At 49.7% G+C, this 21,227-nt stretch overlaps 3 protein-coding genes across 4 annotated transcripts; 2 read left to right on the top strand and 1 right to left on the bottom strand.

Moving 5' to 3' along the window:
- Positions 1–256: 256 nt before the first annotated feature.
- LOC124468293 (inactive serine/threonine-protein kinase TEX14-like) lies at positions 257–11,473 on the top strand. The gene is made up of 29 exons (XM_047020954.1): positions 257–383; positions 658–772; positions 843–1,008; positions 1,208–1,359; positions 1,500–1,581; positions 1,822–1,955; positions 2,077–2,193; positions 3,328–3,451; positions 3,718–3,896; positions 4,233–4,390; positions 4,549–4,739; positions 4,919–5,030; positions 5,239–6,185; positions 6,368–6,441; positions 6,617–6,714; positions 6,823–7,104; positions 7,253–7,350; positions 7,436–7,543; positions 7,646–7,751; positions 7,930–7,999; positions 8,217–8,365; positions 8,553–8,725; positions 8,981–9,392; positions 9,640–9,753; positions 10,033–10,141; positions 10,298–10,399; positions 10,541–10,671; positions 10,786–10,831; positions 11,008–11,473. The coding sequence occupies exons 1-29, from the start codon at positions 257–259 to the stop codon at positions 11,072–11,074; spliced, it is 4,743 nt and encodes a 1,580-aa protein (XP_046876910.1). The 3' UTR covers positions 11,075–11,473.
- Positions 11,474–11,570: 97 nt separating this feature from the next.
- ska2 (spindle and kinetochore associated complex subunit 2) lies at positions 11,571–15,394 on the bottom strand. 2 transcript variants are annotated; one of them, XM_047020816.1, is made up of 7 exons: positions 15,289–15,394; positions 13,548–13,637; positions 13,204–13,380; positions 12,995–13,069; positions 12,854–12,896; positions 12,436–12,571; positions 11,571–12,199 (listed from the first exon to the last, which is right to left on the bottom strand). In XM_047020816.1, exons 1-7 carry the CDS (start codon positions 15,319–15,321, stop codon positions 12,076–12,078), a joined length of 678 nt encoding a protein of 225 aa, XP_046876772.1. In that variant the 5' UTR covers positions 15,322–15,394; the 3' UTR covers positions 11,571–12,075. The 2 variants fall into 2 exon arrangements, with proteins under 2 accessions (XP_046876772.1, XP_046876773.1); XM_047020817.1 differs by lacking the exon at positions 15,289–15,394 and adding an exon at positions 13,723–13,996.
- An 841-nt stretch (positions 15,395–16,235) lies between these two features.
- Positions 16,236–20,662, top strand: mdh2 (malate dehydrogenase 2, NAD (mitochondrial)). The gene is made up of 9 exons (XM_047020848.1): positions 16,236–16,420; positions 17,672–17,840; positions 18,008–18,091; positions 18,282–18,391; positions 18,534–18,659; positions 19,155–19,232; positions 19,586–19,685; positions 19,771–19,922; positions 20,097–20,662. The coding sequence occupies exons 1-9, from the start codon at positions 16,358–16,360 to the stop codon at positions 20,226–20,228; spliced, it is 1,014 nt and encodes a 337-aa protein (XP_046876804.1). The 5' UTR covers positions 16,236–16,357; the 3' UTR covers positions 20,229–20,662.
- Positions 20,663–21,227: the final 565 nt, after the last annotated feature.

Here is a 21,227-nt window from a genome sequence, read left to right on the forward strand (position 1 = left end):
TAAAATCGTTAGATATAAACTACGCCATAGCAGCATGTTGTTTGTTTAAAGTGGGAGTAAATAACGAACAGAAAAGACTAGTATCATTTGAGTATACTTTCAAGTTAACTGATTAGGCTTTTCTGGTGGATAGTTAGTCCCTATCAAATAACTAGGAAGCGAACTGGGTACTGTATCAAACTAGCCTGCTAGCTAAAATTTTTAGTAACGTCAACGGTAGGCTACGTAATTTCAGCGTGAAGCTGAATGGAGCAGCATGGCTACGCTACCTGTGCCCTGCCCTGTGCGTTTCGGCGTAGTGAAGAGTGGAGGCCTACAAGCTCAGCTTCACAGGTACACTCTGGACAGGAACTTGCACAAATTGGAGAAGTTGCTTAAAAAAGGTAAGGTTGCATCTGTTGAAACGCCATTCTGGCTAGCCAATTTCACCTTCTACAACAGCCTTTCTCAATCCTGGTCCCCGGGATCCCCTTCCCTGTTTCCCTCTTTCAACAAATCTGATTCAATTGAATGGGTCGTTGTCAAGTTCCATTAATTTGAATCAGGTGTGTTGACAAAAGGAAACATCTAAAACAGGGCAGGGGGTCCCGAGGACCAGGATTGAAAAAGGCTGTTCTAGAGGCGCAACCGTTTTTTAGCATTTGTGCTTCTACCAAGGTGTGGATGTGGATTGTGTCAATCACCTGGGCCAGACGCCGCTCTACTGCGCAGCATTGCTTGGTTTGACCAGCGTCACTGAGCTTCTACTGCAGTATGGAGCAGACCCCAACCAGTAAGACTGAAAAATTTCACCACATAGTGAAAAATATGGATTCCGGTTCATTCTAACGTGTCCTCTGCAGTCGTTGTGAAGACAGGAGCACCCCGGTCCACTCTGCTGTGTTCTCCTGTAACCCCTGGCTGGTGAGTGGACTTCTGGACGCAGGAGGCGATCTGAGGCTGCACGACTGCAAGGGCCGAAGCCCCCGAGACTGGGCTGAGGCTGGGGCCCAGGAGAACAGTGCAAGGGTTAGTGTGTGTGTGTGTGTGTGCGCATGCCAGGGATGTTGGGTGGTAGAGTGGTAGAGGGTGGGGATGGTTCTCAGCTATAAACGGAGCAACAGCCAAATCTTTTTTTTTTTTTATTAATTTTTTACACCTCACACACATCCTCCCTGTGCTCCCCCCCCCCCCACCTCCCCCCCCCCCCCCCCCCCCCCCCCCTTAGATGCTGGAGTTCCTGAAGAGCTGTGTGTCCCACATGCACACCTTGTCCCAGATCCCCCAGCCGAGGTTGCTGCGCCGCACCCCCTCCTCCACCTCCACGTCCTCCAAGAACCTGGTTCGGTCTCCCTCTCTTCTGGAGGTTCTCAAGTCTGGGTGAGAGCACGTTTACAGCGCAATGCTTTTTGTCATTTGAGTCACATCCTGTATGGCATTGTTAAATAACTGATATTCAAAGTCACAGATTATTTTGGAATGACCCCTTAACCCTAATCCTGGTTTACACAATCTTGCAGGGGGTCAGATTTGTACCTCAACAGAAAGATGAACTCCAAGTCCTCTCCCTGTGACTCAGTCCAGTGTTTTGGCTTTGGAAAGGTACATTGAGACTGGCAGTGAATCCATGCACCTGCACTACTTCATCATCATGCATTCCCCTATGTCCCCTCAGCCATCTGTTTTGTGTCTGTATGAGTTTCAATGGGCACGTTTCCCACTTGCCTAGCCTCTCGCCACTGTGTGAACGGGCAACTGAGAGGCCCCGAAAATGGAGTGCCGCTGAGGTCGAAAGGCGCTATCTAAATGCAGTCCGTTGACCCCGTCGAATGTATTCCCCAGTTGTGCATAGAGAAACCGGGGCAGACGCTGGGGCTCCTGGCCTCCCTCCCAGTGCTGGGGGACAGTGAGCTGGGACAGGCCGAGGACGAGGCTCTGCTCTCCTTCTCCTGTGGCCCCTTCATCACCATGACCAAGTAAGACGGCCGCAGCCTTCTCACATGGCCACGTCATGGGAGCACGACATCCTCCCCAGGATCGAACGTGCTCCATGGGTGAGTGAGTGTGATGTTCTCCCCCCCCCCCCCTCCCTCCCAGTTACAGCTGGAAGGGCTGCAGGGTGACCGTCAAGGATCTGCAGTTCATCTCCTCGCCACAGGGGGGCAGCCACAAAGAGTACTTGGACCTGCTGCTTGTAGAGCAGGAGTATTGCAGGTGAGACAAACAAATCTGGCCTAGTTGTAATACCACCCTTAAATAGCTTCAAATGCCCGTCAAGCCCTACTTGGAAGTAGTTGTTATTCTTCTTCATGATGTAGTCTGCCAGTAGCTAGTGTTCTACATAACTGACCCTGTCAACTCTCTGGAAGTAGGGCATCTATTACCTTTCCTCCTGGGTGGTGTGCGTAGCCTACAACCACTCCTCCTCCATTCTCCCCTACTGTGCTGGAGGTCAGTTGAAAGGTGTCCAGGCTGGCTCTTGTCATGTAAGCCTGGCTCAGCCTTCTTCCTGGCAACAGACCTATTCTTCCAGGGCGAATAGCTTTATAGCTTACACGACAGCCGGTCTTAGTTTCTGCCCCTCTTAATGAGTACCATGTTGCCTCTGTCCTCTCCTGCACTGACATGGCCTGGGTGGACGGTGCCTGGAGGGCCTTCTTCCTCACTCGCCAGCCACTCTTTTCACACCAACCTGCTGGGTCATCTCCAGGCTTGCTCTGGCTCTTCAGTACAATGCCAGGCTGGTCGCAGCCTGAAGTGATGCTTGGGCCACGGTGCTCTGCCGCCTGAGAGTGGCCTCCTTCGTAGTCGTCGTCGTCGTCCCCCCCCCCCCGGGCAGGACCTCCTCTATGGCCCCCCTGCTGGCCCCAATCTGTCCGTTCTCCCTGAGCCGTGGCTATTTTAGGGGTTGAGACGTTACGGCCAGCCATGCCCTGTTTTGTTCCTCCCACAGCTTCTGCTGAAGGAGATGCTCTTTGTGCTGGTGGACATGCCGGTCCTTTAGCCTCGCTGATATATTGCCTTGTGCTCATGCCAGTTGACTGCGCAACAGTTGTCATGGCAATCCGCTTTTGGATTGGCCAATGATTTTTGTTCTGGTGATCTGTGATGGGGGTTTTGGTTGTGTGAGTTTGGTTGGTGAATGGTTGTTTTTTTTTTATCAAAACGCAATTCAAATGAGTCAGCGGGTTAAGTACAGTAACTCGTGCGTGTATGTCGGGTTGGATTTCAATAGAACGGCTATCCTATGAATCCACAGCTCAATGTCATTGCTCCAACATGGCTCCAACAACCTAGAGTACGACCTGTGAAAGTATTGACTGCTGTGTGAACACCTGCTCCGCATAGCCAGCTGTTCCACCCCCACCTGCTGCAGCTGATGGCGGTGAGCATGTCGGCTGATTACCTGAGGGTCCGCCTGGTGTTTGAGAGGGTCCACGTGGGCTCGCTGCACAACCTGCTGCACCAGAAGGTAAGTCCCAGGCTCACAGGCTGTCATCCTACGAGGGTCCAACTCCAGAGCATGTTGGGATGTTTCCCATTGTTCTCACTGACGGGGATCTTTATCAAAGTGGACACGGGTAGTAGGACAGTCATCGCTCTGGCCATGGCAAGAAGAACAGCTCAATTCAAAACATCTGTGTGACGTCGTGAATGTGTTTATCGGGTGTGCTCAGTTACACACACACACAGCTGAATCCACTCTGAACTGTGTGTGTGTGTGTGTTCCTCTGCCAGCGGTGTGAGTTCCCAGTGCTTCGTGCGGAGGCCCTGCTGTCCGTGGTGCTGCAGGTGTGCGAGGCTCTGCTCTTCCTGCACGGACGAGGCCTGGTGATGAGAGGCCTGTCCTCTCACAGCGTCATCCTCACGCAGCCCGGCCTGGCCAAGCTCACCGGCCTCGGCTTCATGGTCGCCAGGTGCCCCCTCGCTCTCTCACACCCTGCTCTGCCTCCAGTCCACACTACAGCACCGGTCAAAAGTGTTAGACACCCAAGGCTTAAAAAAAAAAAAAAAAAGAATATTGTCTTAAATATTCTTATTTTTTTGTCTTCTGGATTTGTGCAGCATATAAAAGTGCGATGTTTGAGATACATTTTTGTCTATGATCATTTCTTTACTTATGTGCCTGAGACGTTTGCACGGTACTGTATGAATGCCATATATACCAGTATCCTGCTACAACACAAAACAAATCCAGAGCCCTTTTATGTATTGACGACGTGCTGAGCTCCGAGGGCTGTGTGTGTTGGCAGTGAGGGCAGCTGCCCCAGCCCCCCGGCCCCCCTGGCCCCCCTGCCCCTGGCCCCCAGCATGTACAACTGGGCCCCCCCGGAGGTGGTCAGATGCAGACCCTGCACCGGCAAAGCTGACCTCTACAGCCTGTGTGCCATCATCCAGGAACTTTACACAGGTAAACCCGCCCCAGATCCACAAGTGTGGGTTTTCCAAAACAAACGGTTACTCGGTGGCCATTTTGTTTTCGGACCCTTGTGAGTGGCTGTCTTGGTTGGATGCGGGTGCTGTGGGCGTGTGTGTGTGTGTGTTTACTGTGTGTGTGTGTGGCCACAGATGCAGTTCCCTGGGGTCCGGTGGACCCTCGTCAGATACGGCAGGCGCTGGAGTGTGGCCAAGCTCTGGCTGCAGACCCCAGAGTCCCCCAGCCTTACAGCAGCCTGGTCAGGGTGGGCCTCCAGCCCCGGCCCCAGGACCGCACACACAGCCTGCAGGACCTGCGCTACACACTGCGCTGTGACATCAAGGTGTGTGTGTGCGTGTGTGCGTACCAACACCTCACACAGCACACCTCGCAAACTCTTGTCCACGAGCAGCGTTCATGATTTGTGTGCAGCATAATCTCACTTGATTATTTTCAATTGCCCCTCAACTCAACAGTAGACTCCTTCTGAATGTCGCTGAGTCTACCGTGTGTGTGTCTTAGGAGCTGGTCCAGAACACTAAAAGAAGAAGTGGTGTGTACCCAAAACCAGGGCTCAGAGCTGCTGGCTGGAGTCCAGAGTCTTCAGCTGTTGAGGAACAAGTTGGCACTGGTGGTGAGCACACACACCCACACACCCCCATGCCCCTTTCTAGCCAGCGTGTGGAAGAGGACAACAAGCAGACGTTGCACAAGCAAACAGATGATATACATGACCTTACCCAGTAGACGCTATTCTACCATTGGGCTTCATACGTTTGAAGCAAATGTAACTCAACCATAGTCACATACCATCTCCCCCCCCGCCCGCCCTTCTCCTTCAGTGCTGCGGCCCACCACACATCCCGACCCTGAAGAGGCCGAGCGTGCCAGTTTATTGGACACCACAGTGGGCCGCGAGATCCACGTCCAGCTCAGCCAGCTGGACCGACTGCTGGACGGCGAGACGGAGGACGGGGCGGAGGGCGAGAGGCCGGGGAAGGAGGAGGAAGACGGGACGAGCGCCGAATCCGAGTCCCTCATAGGCCGAGAGATCTCCTACAGGGACATCCTGCCCCTGGACGACTGGCGCCTGGGCCCCGGCGCCGCCTCGTCCGACCCCGAGAGCACCGAGGACGAGTCCGACTCCAGCACCGTCGAAGAAGACGGAGACAGCCAGGAGGAAGGTGCGACGGAGAGGGCCGTCCGGCCCCGACATCGCCCGAGCCGAAACGTCTCCGAGGACATCAGCGCCATCGTGCTCAACCTCAAGGTGTCCCAGGTGCTCCTGCAGCAGTCGGAGAGCAGCCTGGACGCCGTGGGGCGCGCCCGCCCGCTCCGGGACGCGGCGGGGGCGGACGAAGTGGACGGGGAAGACGGATCCGGAAAGGCCTCCGCCATTCCCCCGAGCCACTCCCACCCCTCCACCGCCACCTCCACCCTCTCCTCCTCCACGCTCTCGGGCTCGCCGTGCAGCACGGCGTCGCGGGCGGTGGGCCCGCCGGCGCAGTACCGCCTCCTCCCCCGCGGCCTCCACCCGTCCGCCAAGCGCCTAGAGGCCCGCCTCCTGGAGGCCGGGGGGCTGGGCCGGCCGCTCCTCAGCCAGGAGGAGCTGGCCGTGTGGCAGAGGGAGTACCCCGCCGAGGCGGAGCGCCCCGCTCTGGGGCTCCCTCCCCTGGACTGCCCTTCGTACGAGGACGCCACCCAGGAGCTCCCCTCCGAGGAGCCAAGCCAGTACAGCTCTGCCCAGGAGGAGAGCTTCGTCAACACGCGGCCCCGGAACAAGCAGCAGGTAAGCACACTGGCGCCATCTAGTGGCTCAAACGTCCCTTTTTTTTTTACAGAGAGAACAAAGCCTGACTTGGACTAGAGCTATATCCTAGATCCACAGTTTTCCCTCGTCAAATCGCAGCAAGGTGTTAAGTCCCCCAGCCTCGTGTGAGTGGGCGCTTGCTGCCTGTTTCCCCTCGATAGGCAGCTGGAGGTAGACGCCCCGCGGAGACAGACGTGCTGCACCACCCAGTGGACGGAAAGCAACCCAAGAAAAGGTAACAGCTCACAGGCAGGAGGAAAGATTAGCAGTACTCACTCGTACATCAGGTAGGGTAGACCAGCACTGGAGGTAAGCGGACGATTTGGGGGTCTGTCAGTGGTTAGCTATGGGGGTGAGGGGTATCAGTGTACGGCAGTGAGTGTCTAATGCAAACCCTGCCCCCATCCCAGGCCCTGCTTGTCCTCTGATGGTACCAACTCTCTGGAAGAGGACAGTCCAACTCCACAGCCCAAACCCACTCAGCCATTAGCCAAGGCTAGATGGACCAGTAAGAGCTCGTCCCATCTCCGACCTCCCCCAATCAAATCACTCCCAGCACAACCCTCCAAACTCCAAACGCCCCCTCCCTGAACGGACTCTCCCCTTCCCCGCCCAGGCGAGGTGTCCGACCTGGTGGCCAGGATGACGCGCGGGCACCTGGGCGCAGCGCCGGGCCCTCCGCTGGGCAGCAGCGACAGCGAGGACGTGGAGGAGAGACGGGATCGGGGGTCGGCGTGGGCGCCCGGACCCTCCAGGGCCAGGCGGCAGCCCTCTTGGAGTCGTGACGCGTGCAGACCCTCCACGTCTTCCTCCCCCGCTGGACCTCGACCTCCGAGAGCGACCGAGGAGGAGGGGCAGAGCTGCAGCGAGCTGGAGAAGATCTTCAAGAGCTTTGCGGGTAAGGGCCCCGCAACCTTGACACGACCACGATGGGAAGTGGATGCAGAGTGGGTGACTGCGTGACAGGACGGGTGATGAGTCAGGAGATGTTTGGCTCCTCGTGAAGAGACGTGACGGTTGTGGAACCCGACTCCTCCCTTGTGCAGGCGTCCAGAGTGAGAGCGAGGAGGATGCCGACTTCCATTCGGTCGACCGCACCTTCAACATGACCTGTGGAGTGTGGGAGGATACTGGACCAGGAGAGGTACAGGTGATCACACCAGACACCTACTATGCCTTAGCCCTATCTATAAATCCCTTTGACTTTTCGTGTGTGTGTGTCGACCCAGGAGGACGGGACCTCCGAGTCCGACCTGACCCAGTCACCTGTGGAGCCTTCCAGCATATTCTACACCCCTGACCTTCAGCAGAGGAACAAGCCACCCCAAAGCAGCCAGGTCAACATCCAATCAGAAAGCCCAGCCTCACAGGCACACACACGCCCTCAGAGAGGTATGACTTTGGGTGACTTCGGTGTCTGCCTGGTTTGTGCTCCTCAGACCTCCAGCTCGGAGGAGGACCTGGATGTGACCGTGGAGGTCTGCAGGCCCGCCGCCAGTCAGAGCGGCCCAGGGGAACAAACCCAGGAACCCAAGAAGCACAGGGGTGAGAGCGGGCAACGCGCCCGTGCAGACTAGCTGATGCACTGAGCACGCTTGCTGAATACGAGTACGATCGATACCGGGTGTTCATCAAACCTACTGGCTTAGTTGTAGGATGCGTACGGTATGTATATGCCGCACAGCTACAGCAGCAGAAACAGTGGGCACGGTATGTTTTCCAGAAACGACACTGGATTCCGAGATCGGCACGACCCCCCCTATCAACGAGCATGTCCCATATGCTCTGGCCAGGTAGGAGGATGTACGAACAGTAACCTAGCCATGTCCTCCTTAACCCTCTGTATTCTTTTAGGGTTGTTTCATGTATGCCCCCAAGCTTTATACCTCCCTTCGTGTGTAGACCTGACCGGCTCCTGTAGAATGTTCTGCAGGCGCCGTGGGGAAGGGTGCGGTTGTAAAAGAGGATGTGTTTTGATAAGGAATGATGTGTGTGTGTGTGTGTGTTCAGTGGCTTCCCTAACCTGTCTGAGTTGGCGGAGCTCTCCAGCATCACATGCTCCCCTAGCCAGCTCCAGGACTGGGCGGACCAGGAGAAACAGCCCCCCAGCCCCCTAAACCGACGCCCCCCACCCTGCAACAGCACCCCTCGCAGCCCAGGTGGGAACCCCTGTCCCGCCTCAGAGCACTCAAAAAGCTCCATTCTAGATTTGTCCAAAATCGCCAACGTTCTCGGAATCCCCTCGTGATGCATTTTGTTTCTTATGAGATTGAGGGATGGGTGATAGCACACCGTAGATATACAGCGTTGTTCATAAGCCATCACTGACATGCCGTCCCGTTGCAGCACCAGCGGGCCACTGCAGGGGCCTGGGGAGCAGGGAGGGACCCGTGCCTCCTTTACCCAGCCTGCTGGACACCTCCCCCTGGGGCAGCAGCCACTCCCTGCCCCCCCACACCCAGGGCTACACCACAGACAGCTACGCTACGGCCACCGGCAGCATGGGAGACAGCACCACGGTCAGGAGAGACGCACTCGTACCGCACAGTCTGGATCCATAATACATTCCAGGGTGTAGAAATGAACCCTTTTAGCTTGACAGTCATGTTCGTCGATGTCGATAGGACATGACGCACAATTCCGCGTCGTGAATTGATTAACGTGTACTGCTGATGTATTCATGCTGGTCTACTTTCCAAAGGGGGAGGGGGGGGGGGGGAGAATATGGTTTGAGTGGCTGAACTTGATTCTAAGTACTCTCATGATGTCCTCAGACGGCGTTGTCCCTGTCCAGCGTGCTGCAGTCCCCCCTCCTGCACGGCTCCTCCCCCGAGGACACGGACACGCCCACGGGGCCCCCGGACTTCACCACGGCCAGCTCAGGAGAGAGGCAGACTACCAGCCAGGAGGGGATGTTCTCCTCTTACACCCTGCCCACCCCCACTGAGGGAGAGGGGGGGAAGGGAGAGGAGGGGATGGAGATGGTGGAAGAAGAGGACGACCCTCGGGACGAAGAGGTCCGTAGCGGGGATCTTCACCGGAGGCGGGGAGGACCCAGAGGTGGCGCAGCCCAAGAGATGTCAGAGGGGATCGGGGAGGAGGAGGGAGAGGAGCAGGGTAGCGGTGGAGATGCTACCTCCATGGAGGAGGAGCCTGGAGGTACTGGACTGGCAGACCCTGATGAAGGTGAGGAGTTCTCCCGTTGTCTTAGGCCTGGTTATGGATGTGGCTTTTTCTCGGACCGGGTTATGGAGCTTTTTTTCCCAGAAGTTACCACACAGGCAACAACGGAAAAAACTCGATTCAGCCGAGCAAGACTTGAGCAATAATGTTTCAACAGACGTATATGGAGTAATCGTTTCTGTCATGACGGCGGCAAACATAACACCAACACCGACCGCAGAGTAAGTCCCGTGTGAACCCTTTCCCTCAGAGCTCGAACGTGAGGAGGAAGAAGAGAAGGGCGAAGAGGAGTCGCTCGAGGAGGAAGACGTGTCCGAGGATGAGAATGCCACGTTTGAGGAGGACGAGCGGAGGCTATTGGAAGGTGAGCGGGGTCCCATGGACGGTGGTGGGCGTGCGGAGACGTGCGAAGCTCAGCTGGACACCCTTCACAAGGCAGGCGTCTGCACTGCATTCTCAGAACAGCAGAAGAATCAATCCACCAGATGTTTGCGACGTGACTTCCATTCAGAGGACACGGTTGCCTAAATTGATTCGCTTTCGTCACTGTTTGCTCTGCGCCAATGTACAAGTAACCTGAAAACAAGCAGTGGGTGTAATCGGTCCGATGAGAGTTACACAACCCCGTGTGCACTGTTTTCAGAGGAGGCTTGCGATAGGCCAATAGGCGTGGCCGACACGGCAGCACGTGCCCAGCAGAGTCAGGCCAGGGGACCACCTGCAGGCCCCGAGTCCCTGGAGGAGACCGACAGGTACAGCAGGCTTCACCAAACACGGCCCATACCTAGGATCACTCATCTCTGCTGTGAAGAACATTGCATGTTGCCATAGCATTCATCCAATGGGCCGCACACGCACGTACCCTAAGCAAACTCTTGTGTTTGGTTTATTTGTGGTGTCTGTCCCAGAGCCCACTCCACTCTAGATGAGGTGCTCCAGTGCATGCTCGTGGACAGAGCTGGTGGGCAGAGGGTCAGGAGCCCAGGACCCGCGCAGCATCTTCAACCCCCGTGCGCGTTCACTCAGTAGCTGGCTCCCATCATGCAATACAAACACGACACTTCTGTTCAAACAAACGTTCCAGGTGGGGTTTGGCGTCAGGGTTGTTTGACGAGGTCTGGTCAACGACTGCGGTGGGTTTGTTTGGCCAGGGTGAGCCCGTGGGAGCCCCAGGTGGAGGGGGAGGTGGGGGAGGATGTCGTCAACCCAGGAGGAGACTGTGTCGAGACCGCCGAGGGGAAACGGGATGAGGTCGCAGACACCGCCCCAGTCCCTGTAGCAGGTCAACCCATGTGCTTTTTTTTGTGTCTGTAGTTAATATTCCTTGAGTGTACAGTAGGATATAGCCATTCATGTTGTACGTACAGTATAGGTTCAACCTACTGTGTTTCAACAGGAATGCAGGAGATGGCTAGTCTTGGGACTTGGAGCCAGCCTCACAGGTAGAGAACATAGTCGTGTATTTCAGCTCAAATCGTATTTGCCTTTTGAAACAATTCTTCACTTTAATTTTCACCCAAACATCATGGCATACTGTATCATGTACCCTTGTCTCATATTTTGTTTACGTTATGTTATGTCTCATGTTAAACTAGGTTGTTTGTTTTTTTACCTCCAGGGTGATTGTTCTGGAGCAGACTCCAGTCAAAAGCCAAAGTGTGCCCAACCAAGTAATGAGAGAGTGAAGGAACATGATGGGTAGTTAATGTGACAGTAATACATGTTATGTAATTTTACAATTTATGCATTTTATATTGATTGTTAATGAAAATGGGTAATGGAATATATGAAGTTTAATATATTATAAGTTCAATGTGAATGTTTGTTCTGCCATCATTTTCTTTCTACTTTAAGATTCTAAGGCATTTAGGCCAGCTCAGCACTTCTAGTAAAACATCAAATCAAATGTCTTGTTACCCTCATAAGTTCCATGAGATGATTGTCAGTGTTCTCTACAGCAGTAGTTTAGACTATTGATGTTTTTATGTCTTTTACCAACTGTCAACTGTCTTTTTACATTCAGATCAAATGTATGATTATTTAAAAAGTTTGACTCCATTTTAAACATGAACGTTTTGTGCAAATCCTGAAATGTTTTGATGAAACTGTATTAACTGTTACATTTGATCGTTTTTACATTTGGCACTCTTGTTCAATAAATTAAGCATGTGCTTCTTACTGTCAGGTGCTACGGTCATTTTTTTAATTTTAATACAGAAGACCATGACATACATGTAGGACAAGACAATCATTCAAGCATACATATCTGCTATTCCAATCTTTCTTCATCAGCATTTACATAGGAAAATGTATCACATAGATTTTCACCCATCAGTCAAAAAACCCTCAGTATCAAGTAAAACTTGACATAAAAAAATAGTGCATTTCTAATTTACAACAATGCCCATCCACAAACAGCACTTTTAACCTTGTTCCAACAGTTGTCATGTCTGGAATTTGAATTTCATTGGTGTTGATGTTTCAAAACAACTAGCTGGAATTACATAAACCTATGTAGGTATCAAACTTGGAATTCAACACACAATCTTTCAACAAGGTTCACATTCCTGTCTGCTAAAGGGACAGAAAGGAAAATATGGGGATGAGTCTTATCATTTTCACCACATATCCACCGTGCAGTGGGGTCTAGAATCTAACAGTCTCTTAGTTGCATGTTCTTCCCACCTCATAGCAGGCGAACATGCCCCTTCTTGTCCAGATCAACAAGACCAAGGTGTTCCAGGGTCTTCAGCTTGGCGTCACTCACCTTCATATTCAACTGCTTCATCTTTTGTAGACTGAGGTGACCACTGGAGATGAAAAATAGCACAAATGTAAACTTAAGGAAATCTTTTTTTGGAAAAATGACTATCCTATCGATGACTACACGTCCAAATACCACGACTTGACTAACCCACCTATTCCAACAACCAACTATTGGAACACTTCTTAGAATGGTGTTGTCATAACCCAAACGGGGGGGGGGGGGGGGGGGGGTGTCTGTGCAAAGGGTCACGTGTCTCAGCACGAACACGACTCATCAGACCTGTTCCTTCTGCTGGAGAAGTGTTCTTGCAGCTGCCTGTAGAAGGCGTTGAGGCCGGCCAGCTTGACGTTGGAGCGGACGCTCCGCGGGACCGCCTCCAGCGTGGCTTCGCTGAGCTCCTCAAACTCACTGGGAGCTGCGAGGGAAGAACGAGACAAGCGAATGCCTGAGTGAAACCAATTTCCAGCCAAAACAACGGTTCGTTCCAATAACACGTCTTATGAGCTTGAGTTCTAGCTACACACACCCAGAATTGTGTACACGTGCCTGGGACGGCTTTGTGCCGTCTAAACTAGGCCTGGAGGAACAACGATGTCACCTTGCTGGAGGAACGAGTCTGGTTTGAGTGTGAAGAGGAAATATCCATGGGAAATGTCACCTATGAAGAAGGGAGCGCAAGTGTTTTGCTGTAACTTACACTGTGGCTGCTCTTGGGCTTGGACCTCTATTGAAACGGGCACCTGTTGGAACATTTGGCATGTCTTTTTTTTTTCCTGAAAAAGGATCATATTACAACGATGCAATGTAAAGCAGAACAGGCTAGAATTGTCCGTTTTACCTCTGCGGTGTCTTCTTTGACCGTTAAACCAAGGAACTCCGTTGACAACTGTTCAGCCTCAGTCAGAGGCGGAACCTACATTAACAACAACAACAAATATATACACACACACACACATATTCAAGGAATATCCAACCAAATGCACTGTTTTCAGGCACACAGGCAGCATTTCTGCTCGCCGTCTGCAGGCAGAGGAGAGGGAAAGCTACCTCTTCGTCCGCAGTCTGCTGGAGCTGCTGCACCAGCTGCACCGTGGTGCCGAGGTGGGCCCTGATCGAGTCCATGGACTGCTTCTGCTCCGCCTCGATCTCCTGCACCTGGGCACAGAGCGCCGCGTGCCTGGCTTTGATGGCAGACAGGTTCTCCAGCAGCTTCACCGGGTTCTCCTGTGGAGACCAACGTGAACCCCGAGTTACGCGTGAATCGGATCCGGTTTTTCGGGGTTGGAGGAGTAGGCCCTTTGTTGCGGCAGTGCCCGTGCATGTTCAGAGGTTTGGACTTGGAAGGCAATTCTATGAAATCAGAGCGAGAGTTCTGGCGTCTGTGCACTCACGTCTACGGTGCCATTCTCCGACGCGTTGGTTAGAAAGTCCAGCCTCAGACGTTTTTCGATGTACTCCATGTCGGCCTCAGTCTTCTGGAACTGAAAAAGACAGCCCGTTGAATGCACATTTGATCCTCATACATCGCAGTTCATTCATGGGAATTAAAAAGGTAATTTTACAGACCAACAGTCAACATGAACAAAAGAGGAGTCCTTTTAGTCTCTTCTAATCACAGGTATGTGCCTCCAGCGTGTTATGGTCTTGAGATGGGTGGAGTCTTGCTCTGGGCAATGCACAGTCCCATTATAGATGTTTTAACCTAAACCCTGAAACCCTATAAGCAATATTGCACTACTCTGAACAAAGTGGACAGCAGAGACAATATTGATAGGGTTCCAGGACTCAGGATCAATCCAATGAGTCAAATTTTGCAACGCCACAACAATGCCCTTGGAAAGCAAGTAAGACTATGCCTAGAAAAGAGATTTTTTTTTTTTTTTTATTGATCTGGGTTTCAGACATAATTTCAGTAGTGTTTATGATTGCCAATTAAAATATTCATGTTATCTCAAATGCATGCTTTTGCAAGATGAAAGTAGTTTATTAGAATTATCATAAATATTGAGAGTACTATTATGCATTATCTGTCACGTGTCTTATTGTGTTCCAAATAAAAGGTATCACATGACTGAAGAGCGAGTCCAAGCCCTATGACCTTACATTATTAGCTGCATCCTTGTGTCCAGGGCTGTGTTGCTGCTTTCAGACGCTTTGACAATACTATTGCACTGCTAGCTGTCCAATACAGTAGTGCAATGAAGTCAGAGCACCTGCAAACAGCGTCTGGTTCATCATAATTTAAAACCTATCCTTTGGGACCAATCCCTGGCCAATGCCCTTTTAACATTGCACTGCTTTTATTGCAGGGTCACCAGTAGTACAATATAAAAGGGGCACTGGACAGACAGAAAACTTTCAAGATTCCAAATGTTCCGGAGTGTTGTCAGCCCTGAGAAGGAAATATAGACATCCTTCACCTGTAAAACTTGTGAAATTGTATTTTCTTGAATGAGTATCATACAACTGGATCTGTTTATTAGACGTGCTAACGTTCACTAGCTAGTGCCTTAGTCTGGTGAAACGGACTGTTATCCTTTCATACAGTAAGATAGCAATAATTGCGTGTTGACTAGCCATCTTGTCCACGATTATTCGCAAACTCGGGACGTTGCCAAAACTTATTTCATAGTTGCTCTAGATTTAAATTTTAACGGCAACACACCGGGAGCGAGCGCGCGGTCCCGCAAAGGGAACATGGAGACGGCCTCTGTAGGCGCAGGCTGTACTAGCTGTACGAGTACTAGTACTCACTGTCCTCATTGAAACGTGTAGTTAGCTAACAGCTAAGGTTAGCTAAATAAACAATACATATATTGGCAACATGCCATGAAATGAACAATAAATATGGCGTTTTTCGAATAAACAACATTGCTCTGCAAGCTTCGTCTTTTTTCCGTTTTTTACAAACGAATCATACAGTACTAGCGATGAGAATGGCAGAAAAAAACGGAATTGAGATACCCGCGAGATAGCTGGTCTAGCAGAATTCCTATTTCTCTTTGACGCACGGATCATTTGCCAAAGTGTTCAATAGGACGAGATTATGGTCATATGTAATGTCCAACCATGTAGATTGGTCTACACTGCTTTGTACAAATGTCCGGTTTAGTTAGCTAAAACACATCTTACCATCGCCTCCAGTTTATCAACCGCTGTCTCCATGTTGAATAGTTTACATTCCTCAGGCAGGCAGACCCGTAAATATATTGCCACTGGTTCATGTAAAGGCTGCTGTGATTGGTCAGCTGTCAAGAATAGTGGCAGGAGATTGGACAGTTGAGCGACACCGCAGTAGAGGAAATGGGCGTTGGAAAAAGGGGGGAGTTCATAAAATGGCGATCTGAACATTGGTTGGACTACTGATTGTAAAATAGTGCGTTTATTGGTGGATGGATGCGTTTTGATTGTGTTTTTTATTCTAGTCATACAAAAATATGTTTCTGAGAGTTGAAGAGAACATTTGAAAGCCATTTCATTTGTATATTAATTTAATTCGCGTTATGGCTGCCAAGACAATTCAACAAGCTCTTGTTGTACTTTATAATTTGTATTTTTACGATTTGCAGTCAAATAAAATATGGAATGTAAATACATCCCTCAATGTCGTCTATTCTATCTTACATGAGTCTGTAGCTCTCTCTAGTGGTGTGTGTGTGGATCATTCAGAAAAGCGTCTGAAAAAAAACAATTTTGGTTTTGTGTCCACTGTTGTATATGGCGTCGCAATGTGCAATAAACTGTATCAATCTACAGAGAATATTGCATTGAATCATTTTTGCACACTACTTCAGACGGTACATCTATCTAAGATACCTAGTGTAACTGACATCAGGCAATACAAATGAATGAAAATTACAGTATACTGCTTATTAATATATTGATTGAAAGTGTCACCCAATAGAAATATCAAATCAACTCACACTCAGTAACAGGAAAAGGCCAGGGACCAATGAAGTGTGTTACTTTAAATGTGTAGTTGACATTATATTTCTCCAATCCTAAACAGAGATTTTCCTAGCTTCACCAATCAGCGAGATGTAACTCAAACGGTAGCCTGCCCACCATACTTAATATAGGTTGAATTGTACGCTGTTTCTCTCGACCGGGAACTGAGCTAGAGGACGTTTGAGTCACTGTGTACAGAGGGCCACTATATATCATTTTTTGTTACAATCAAGCCAAGCAGCAACGTTTCAAAATGTTTTCTCGCGTAGCAAGACCTACAGTTTGTATAGCTCGAAGCTTGTCCACTTCAACACAGGTAAATATGATTTAATCTCTCAGTGACAGTGTCACCTCTGAGTGAAATGACTAACATTAGCCTAGCTAGAGTTAGCCAGCTTGCACTATGTAGACTGTAGTTCAGCTTGAGTTGATGTACTATGGAGGGTAGAATTTTGGCTGTGGTAATACACCTAGCTAAGTATGCTAGTTGTGTGTCATGTTGATTTGGATAGTTAACCTTCAAGCTACTTGTCTAGCTATAATGTTAGGTAGCTTGTATGACTGAAACCCCCCTTGATATGCTACCATTACTGTATAGCTGTGCTACCTAACGCGTTAGCCACCTGAGTCGACTACTACTAGCTTTCAGGTTCACGCTACGATTCTCGAGCAGTCATGTCCAGAAAGGTCAACTTGAGCTCCAATGCAACATAGACTTTCTTACGTTAGGTGATAGTTAAATTGGTTCATGTTAGCTCATTGTGGCACGTCTCCTGCGGAAATTGGTTGTAAACTATACTCTTGCCAAGACTGTCTTGGAGTCTAGATTATGTTTCATTAACATGCCACGCGTTGAACAAGGTTGTTCTATATCAACTAACTTGCCATAGAATGGCATGACATGAGAAGTATCAATGCATGATCATCCGGTTTCTACTTGTATCCTACTTGGACGCTTGTAATGGCTTGCTCTCTCATACTACGGCCTATTTAAGATTAGGATTAACACTAGCTAGCCACCTGTGAGCAACCCAACACGTTTTTTTAATTACTTGTTGGCTGTGGTAGTTACTGGCAACAAATAAATCAAGTCGACATTTGTGGACAGCAACATACTAATTTAGCAGTCTGGGCTGTTTACCTTCAACGACTGTTTTTGCAAGTTTACTCTTCACTGGTTTACATTCCTACAGTTTAATAAGATCACTTTGTTGAGGCGCCTGTGAAATCCATTGAATGGTAATTTATCTAAATCTCCTTAGGGACTTGTGACCAACTAAGAACGGTCAGGAGGTTTGATCCAAAAATATGATCTCGACCTTTGACCTTAAGATGAGCAGAGCATTCGCAGGTGCAGGATTTGTTTCACCCCTTCTTAAAGCAAAGGAACAGGAATCATGGCGTTCAAACGGACAAACGTGAATAGAACTGTTGGATAAAACGGTGCTGGTTTTGCTGCCCTATTGCACACGTTCAAAATGTATATATTTAGTTAGATACATGTCCCCCTGGGAAAGTATTTACTTGATAAATGTATTAAATAAACAAACGTCTCCTCTTCCCTCAGAACAATGCCAAGGTGGCAGTGCTGGGTGCATCCGGGGGCATCGGCCAACCCCTCTCCCTCCTGCTAAAGAACAGTCCTCTGGTCGGTGAACTCTCCCTCTTTGACATCGCACACACCCCCGGAGTGGCTGCCGACCTCGGCCACATTGAGACCAGGGCCCGGGTCACTGGTGAGACAGTGGCGTTAGCATAGCATAGCATGCGTCCTTGGCTAAATGGGTTCAAACATGTGTGAAGCTCTGAGGTGTCGGGTGAGATTCTACCAGAGGTGACGGCTTAAAATGAGTGCGCCATTTGTTCAAATGCCTCCCTTGAAAAGATGTGATTCCTTCGCTAGGTTACATGGGTGCTGACCAGCTGGATGCTGCACTGCAGGGCTGTCAGGTGGTTGTCATCCCTGCTGGAGTTCCCAGGAAGCCTGGTAAGGTCCTGCTTCAGATGGGCAAACCACCTGATTTCATGACGTATTCATAATCGACTTGAATTTCAATTCTAAATGAAATGACTCGTAAATGGGCTTTCGAGACTCTCTCCCAACTCCCTTACTAGTTTGGAGCTCGTCTGAAACCTGGGGAGGTGCACCGTCTCAGTGCTGCTTGTGTTTTAACCAGGCATGACCCGTGACGATCTGTTCAACACCAACGCTACCATCGTGGCCACCCTGGCTGACGCCTGTGCTCGCAACTGCCCGGAGGCCATGATCTGCATCATCGCCAACCCTGTGAGCGTGCTCCTCCATCTCCCCCCATGCGCACCTCGTCCTACTGCTTAGGAGGCTTAACGCTCGTGGGAACGATAACCGTGTCGTCGACGTCTAACGTCTTGGATCTTTTTTTTTCTCTCCCCCCCCTCCCAATTGAAAGGTCAACTCTACTATTCCCATTACATCAGAGGTCATGAAGAAATATGGTGTCTACAACCCCAACAAAGTGTTTGGAGTCACAACACTGGATATTGTCAGAGCGAATGCCTTCGTTGCAGATCTGAAAGTAAGTCTTGTTTACGATCTGTTATTTATGAAAGGGAGGGTCATTAGCATTGCTAACTGCTTTATTGCCACATCCAGAGTGAAGGTCATACACAGATAGGCAGGTTCCACCCTGGTCAAAGCTTGTTTTTTTTATTTATCCTGGAGATGATTGACAGATGAATAGATACAGATGGCATGACAAGGCAAAAAGAGGCACGCCTAATGGAGGCAGGAGACGGCTCTCTCCGCTGAAGACACATTTCTAACAGATTTTACCATTTAGGTAACCCTTGCTGCCCTTTTTACGTGCGCGTGTGTAGTGACCGTGGAAAAGATACTCGCTCATAGCTAAAGTTTAGGTGAGATTACACTGATATTGGATGTCGCAAATGAACCCAGTGGAATTGGAGGGGTTGATTTTTAAGGGAATTTGTATTGCATTCTTGTATCTACCTGAGTCCATGTGTCTGTGAAATATGAAGACAAGATAGCTGACAGCTGTCTCTCGTTGCAGGGCCTTGACCCAGCGCGTGTTAATGTCCCAGTGATTGGAGGTCACGCAGGCAAGACTATCATTCCTCTCATTTCACAGGTAAGACTAACACCTACCTTGAAATCTCACTTGAATGGGATTTATTTTCTCCCTTTTCTTTCATACGACAGTCTTTCATGGTTGTTTACAAGAAGACCCAATGCATCGACTTAATGTGCTTGGGACCATCCCTATATTTTATCTATAGCTTTTGTCGCCATCTAGTGGTTTCAACATGTATATGAGGTAATGAATCAGTGCCTGTGTATTTTGTATGGGGCCTTGATAATAGGATTTGTTGTGAGGAAATAGGAATCTGTCACGTCTTTCTAAAAATTATTTGGAAAAGCAAAATAACCAGCAAATGTCTTCAAGCATTTCAAATATTCACCGGGACCTAACTATGTCTCTAGTGTTCACCCAAAGTGGAGTTCCCAGCTGAGCAGCTGGCTGCCCTGACCGGCAGGATCCAGGAGGCTGGTACTGAGGTGGTCAAGGCCAAGGCTGGAGCAGGTGAGGACCGCAATAGGAACCAGTCACAGCCAGCCGCCGAGGATTAGGATTGGCTGATAAATGACGAGTGATCTGTGTCTCCCAGGCTCTGCCACTCTCTCTATGGCCTACGCTGGTGCCAGGTTCACCTTCTCTGTCCTGGATGCCATGAACGGCAAGGAAGGGGTCGTCGAGTGCGCATACGTGAGATCTGAAGAGACCGAATGCAAGTACTTCTCCACACCTCTACTCCTTGGGGTAAGTCCTGTACCGGCAAAACCTTTCGTTTTCAAGGCAGTTAAAGGATATCACGAACCAAGGAGAGAAGTTGTTTTGCGATTTTGATTATTACGGTTCATCACTGTCTCAGTTAAAGAGAAACTTTTGGGGGGTTTTTTTAATCAAAAGGAATGTGTGTTTGTCTTGTTCTAGAAACATGGGATTGAGAAGAACCTTGGGCTGGGCAAGCTGACAGCCTTTGAGGAGAAGCTGGTGGCCGATGCTATCGGAGAGCTCAAGGGCTCCATCAAGAAGGGAGAGGACTTTGTCGTCAACATGAAGTGAGCTGGGTGTGACAGCCTCCGTGTCCATGGTTATTTATATTGTCCTGTCACTTCAAATGACAAAGTCTCTCCGGAGTCCAAGTTTCATCATGTTTGACAAAACGATAGATGTTTGTTACTGATCAGAAGCGCAACGAAATTCATCAATAAACAGTTTCCTTCACCCTTGTGCACTGGATCCATGTACATCTGAGATATATTGACATCAACTTGGCAGACAACTATATCTAGGAATCCTTGCCTATCCCTGCTTTTGTTCTTGTAGATGTTACATAGACATTCACTTAGTTATTCCTCTGAAGCACTTGGAATGTCATTGTAGGCTCCTCCAATGCCACTGCAATGAATTGTGTGCACTAGTGTTTTGTCCTTGTTCAGCAGTCCAGAAGGATTTGCGTTGCTTCCTTCAAATGTATAAAGGCATCTTAAACCAGAGCACTTTGTGTTTTATATAATGGGAGGGACATGGGGTCAATAGACATATTTTAAAACATTTAGTGTCTTCAAAACGTTCAGTGCATTGAGGTTATACATTTGGACAACTATCGGAATGAGCTATCTCAGAAACGAAATACTTAAACGTGCTTTTCACAGACTCGGTCATGAAATGGTTAAGAAGAATGTTTGGAATGAGCGCGCTACCTTGTAACCAAGGAGAAGCGCAGCACTGCAAAACATACTATAGCTTTGCTAGACTACTACTAATACATTTAAGTGCGGTCTGCAGCCGATTTTCAAGAGGAGTTTAGCGGTCTTAAATATCAACAAATTGATGGTTTTGAACGAGTATATGCAAGTTATTGGACGTGTATTTTTCGCAAAATTTCACACGTTTGGATTTCAGTAAAATCACAGCTTGCCCTGCTTCGGGGTAGCTGGTTGGTGCGGGATGTCACCGCAACGACGCACCAAGAAACAAGCAATCAGGCTAAACTTTTAGATTTATTTTTTTTGCACTAAAGTAAATGTGGGCAGGACAGTTTGACAGCTTTAAAAATTA

Source organism: Hypomesus transpacificus, chromosome 5 (assembly GCF_021917145.1).
Source record: "Hypomesus transpacificus isolate Combined female chromosome 5, fHypTra1, whole genome shotgun sequence".
NCBI classification, from domain to species: domain Eukaryota; kingdom Metazoa; phylum Chordata; class Actinopteri; order Osmeriformes; family Osmeridae; genus Hypomesus; species Hypomesus transpacificus.

Excerpts from the sequence above, each read along its gene's own strand:
- LOC124468293 (XM_047020954.1), top strand. The coding sequence starts at position 257 with ATGGCTACGCTACCTGTGCCCTGCCCTGTGCGTTTCGGCGTAGTGAAG. Across the intron at positions 7,105-7,252 it reads GATCTTCAAGAGCTTTGCGG|GCGTCCAGAGTGAGAGCGAG; the intron begins GTAAGGGCCCCG and ends TCCCTTGTGCAG. Across the intron at positions 8,366-8,552 it reads CAGCACCCCTCGCAGCCCAG|CACCAGCGGGCCACTGCAGG; the intron begins GTGGGAACCCCT and ends GTCCCGTTGCAG.
- mdh2 (XM_047020848.1), top strand. The coding sequence starts at position 16,358 with ATGTTTTCTCGCGTAGCAAGACCTACAGTTTGTATAGCTCGAAGCTTG. Across the intron at positions 18,092-18,281 it reads TGGAGTTCCCAGGAAGCCTG|GCATGACCCGTGACGATCTG; the intron begins GTAAGGTCCTGC and ends TGTTTTAACCAG. Across the intron at positions 19,923-20,096 it reads CCACACCTCTACTCCTTGGG|AAACATGGGATTGAGAAGAA; the intron begins GTAAGTCCTGTA and ends GTCTTGTTCTAG.
- ska2 (XM_047020816.1), bottom strand. The coding sequence starts at position 15,321 with ATGGAGACAGCGGTTGATAAACTGGAGGCGATG. Across the intron at positions 12,572-12,853 it reads AGCCCAAGAGCAGCCACAGT|CTCCCAGTGAGTTTGAGGAG; the intron begins GTAAGTTACAGC and ends CTTCCCTCGCAG. Across the intron at positions 12,200-12,435 it reads TTCTCCAGCAGAAGGAACAG|TGGTCACCTCAGTCTACAAA; the intron begins GTCTGATGAGTC and ends TTTCATCTCCAG.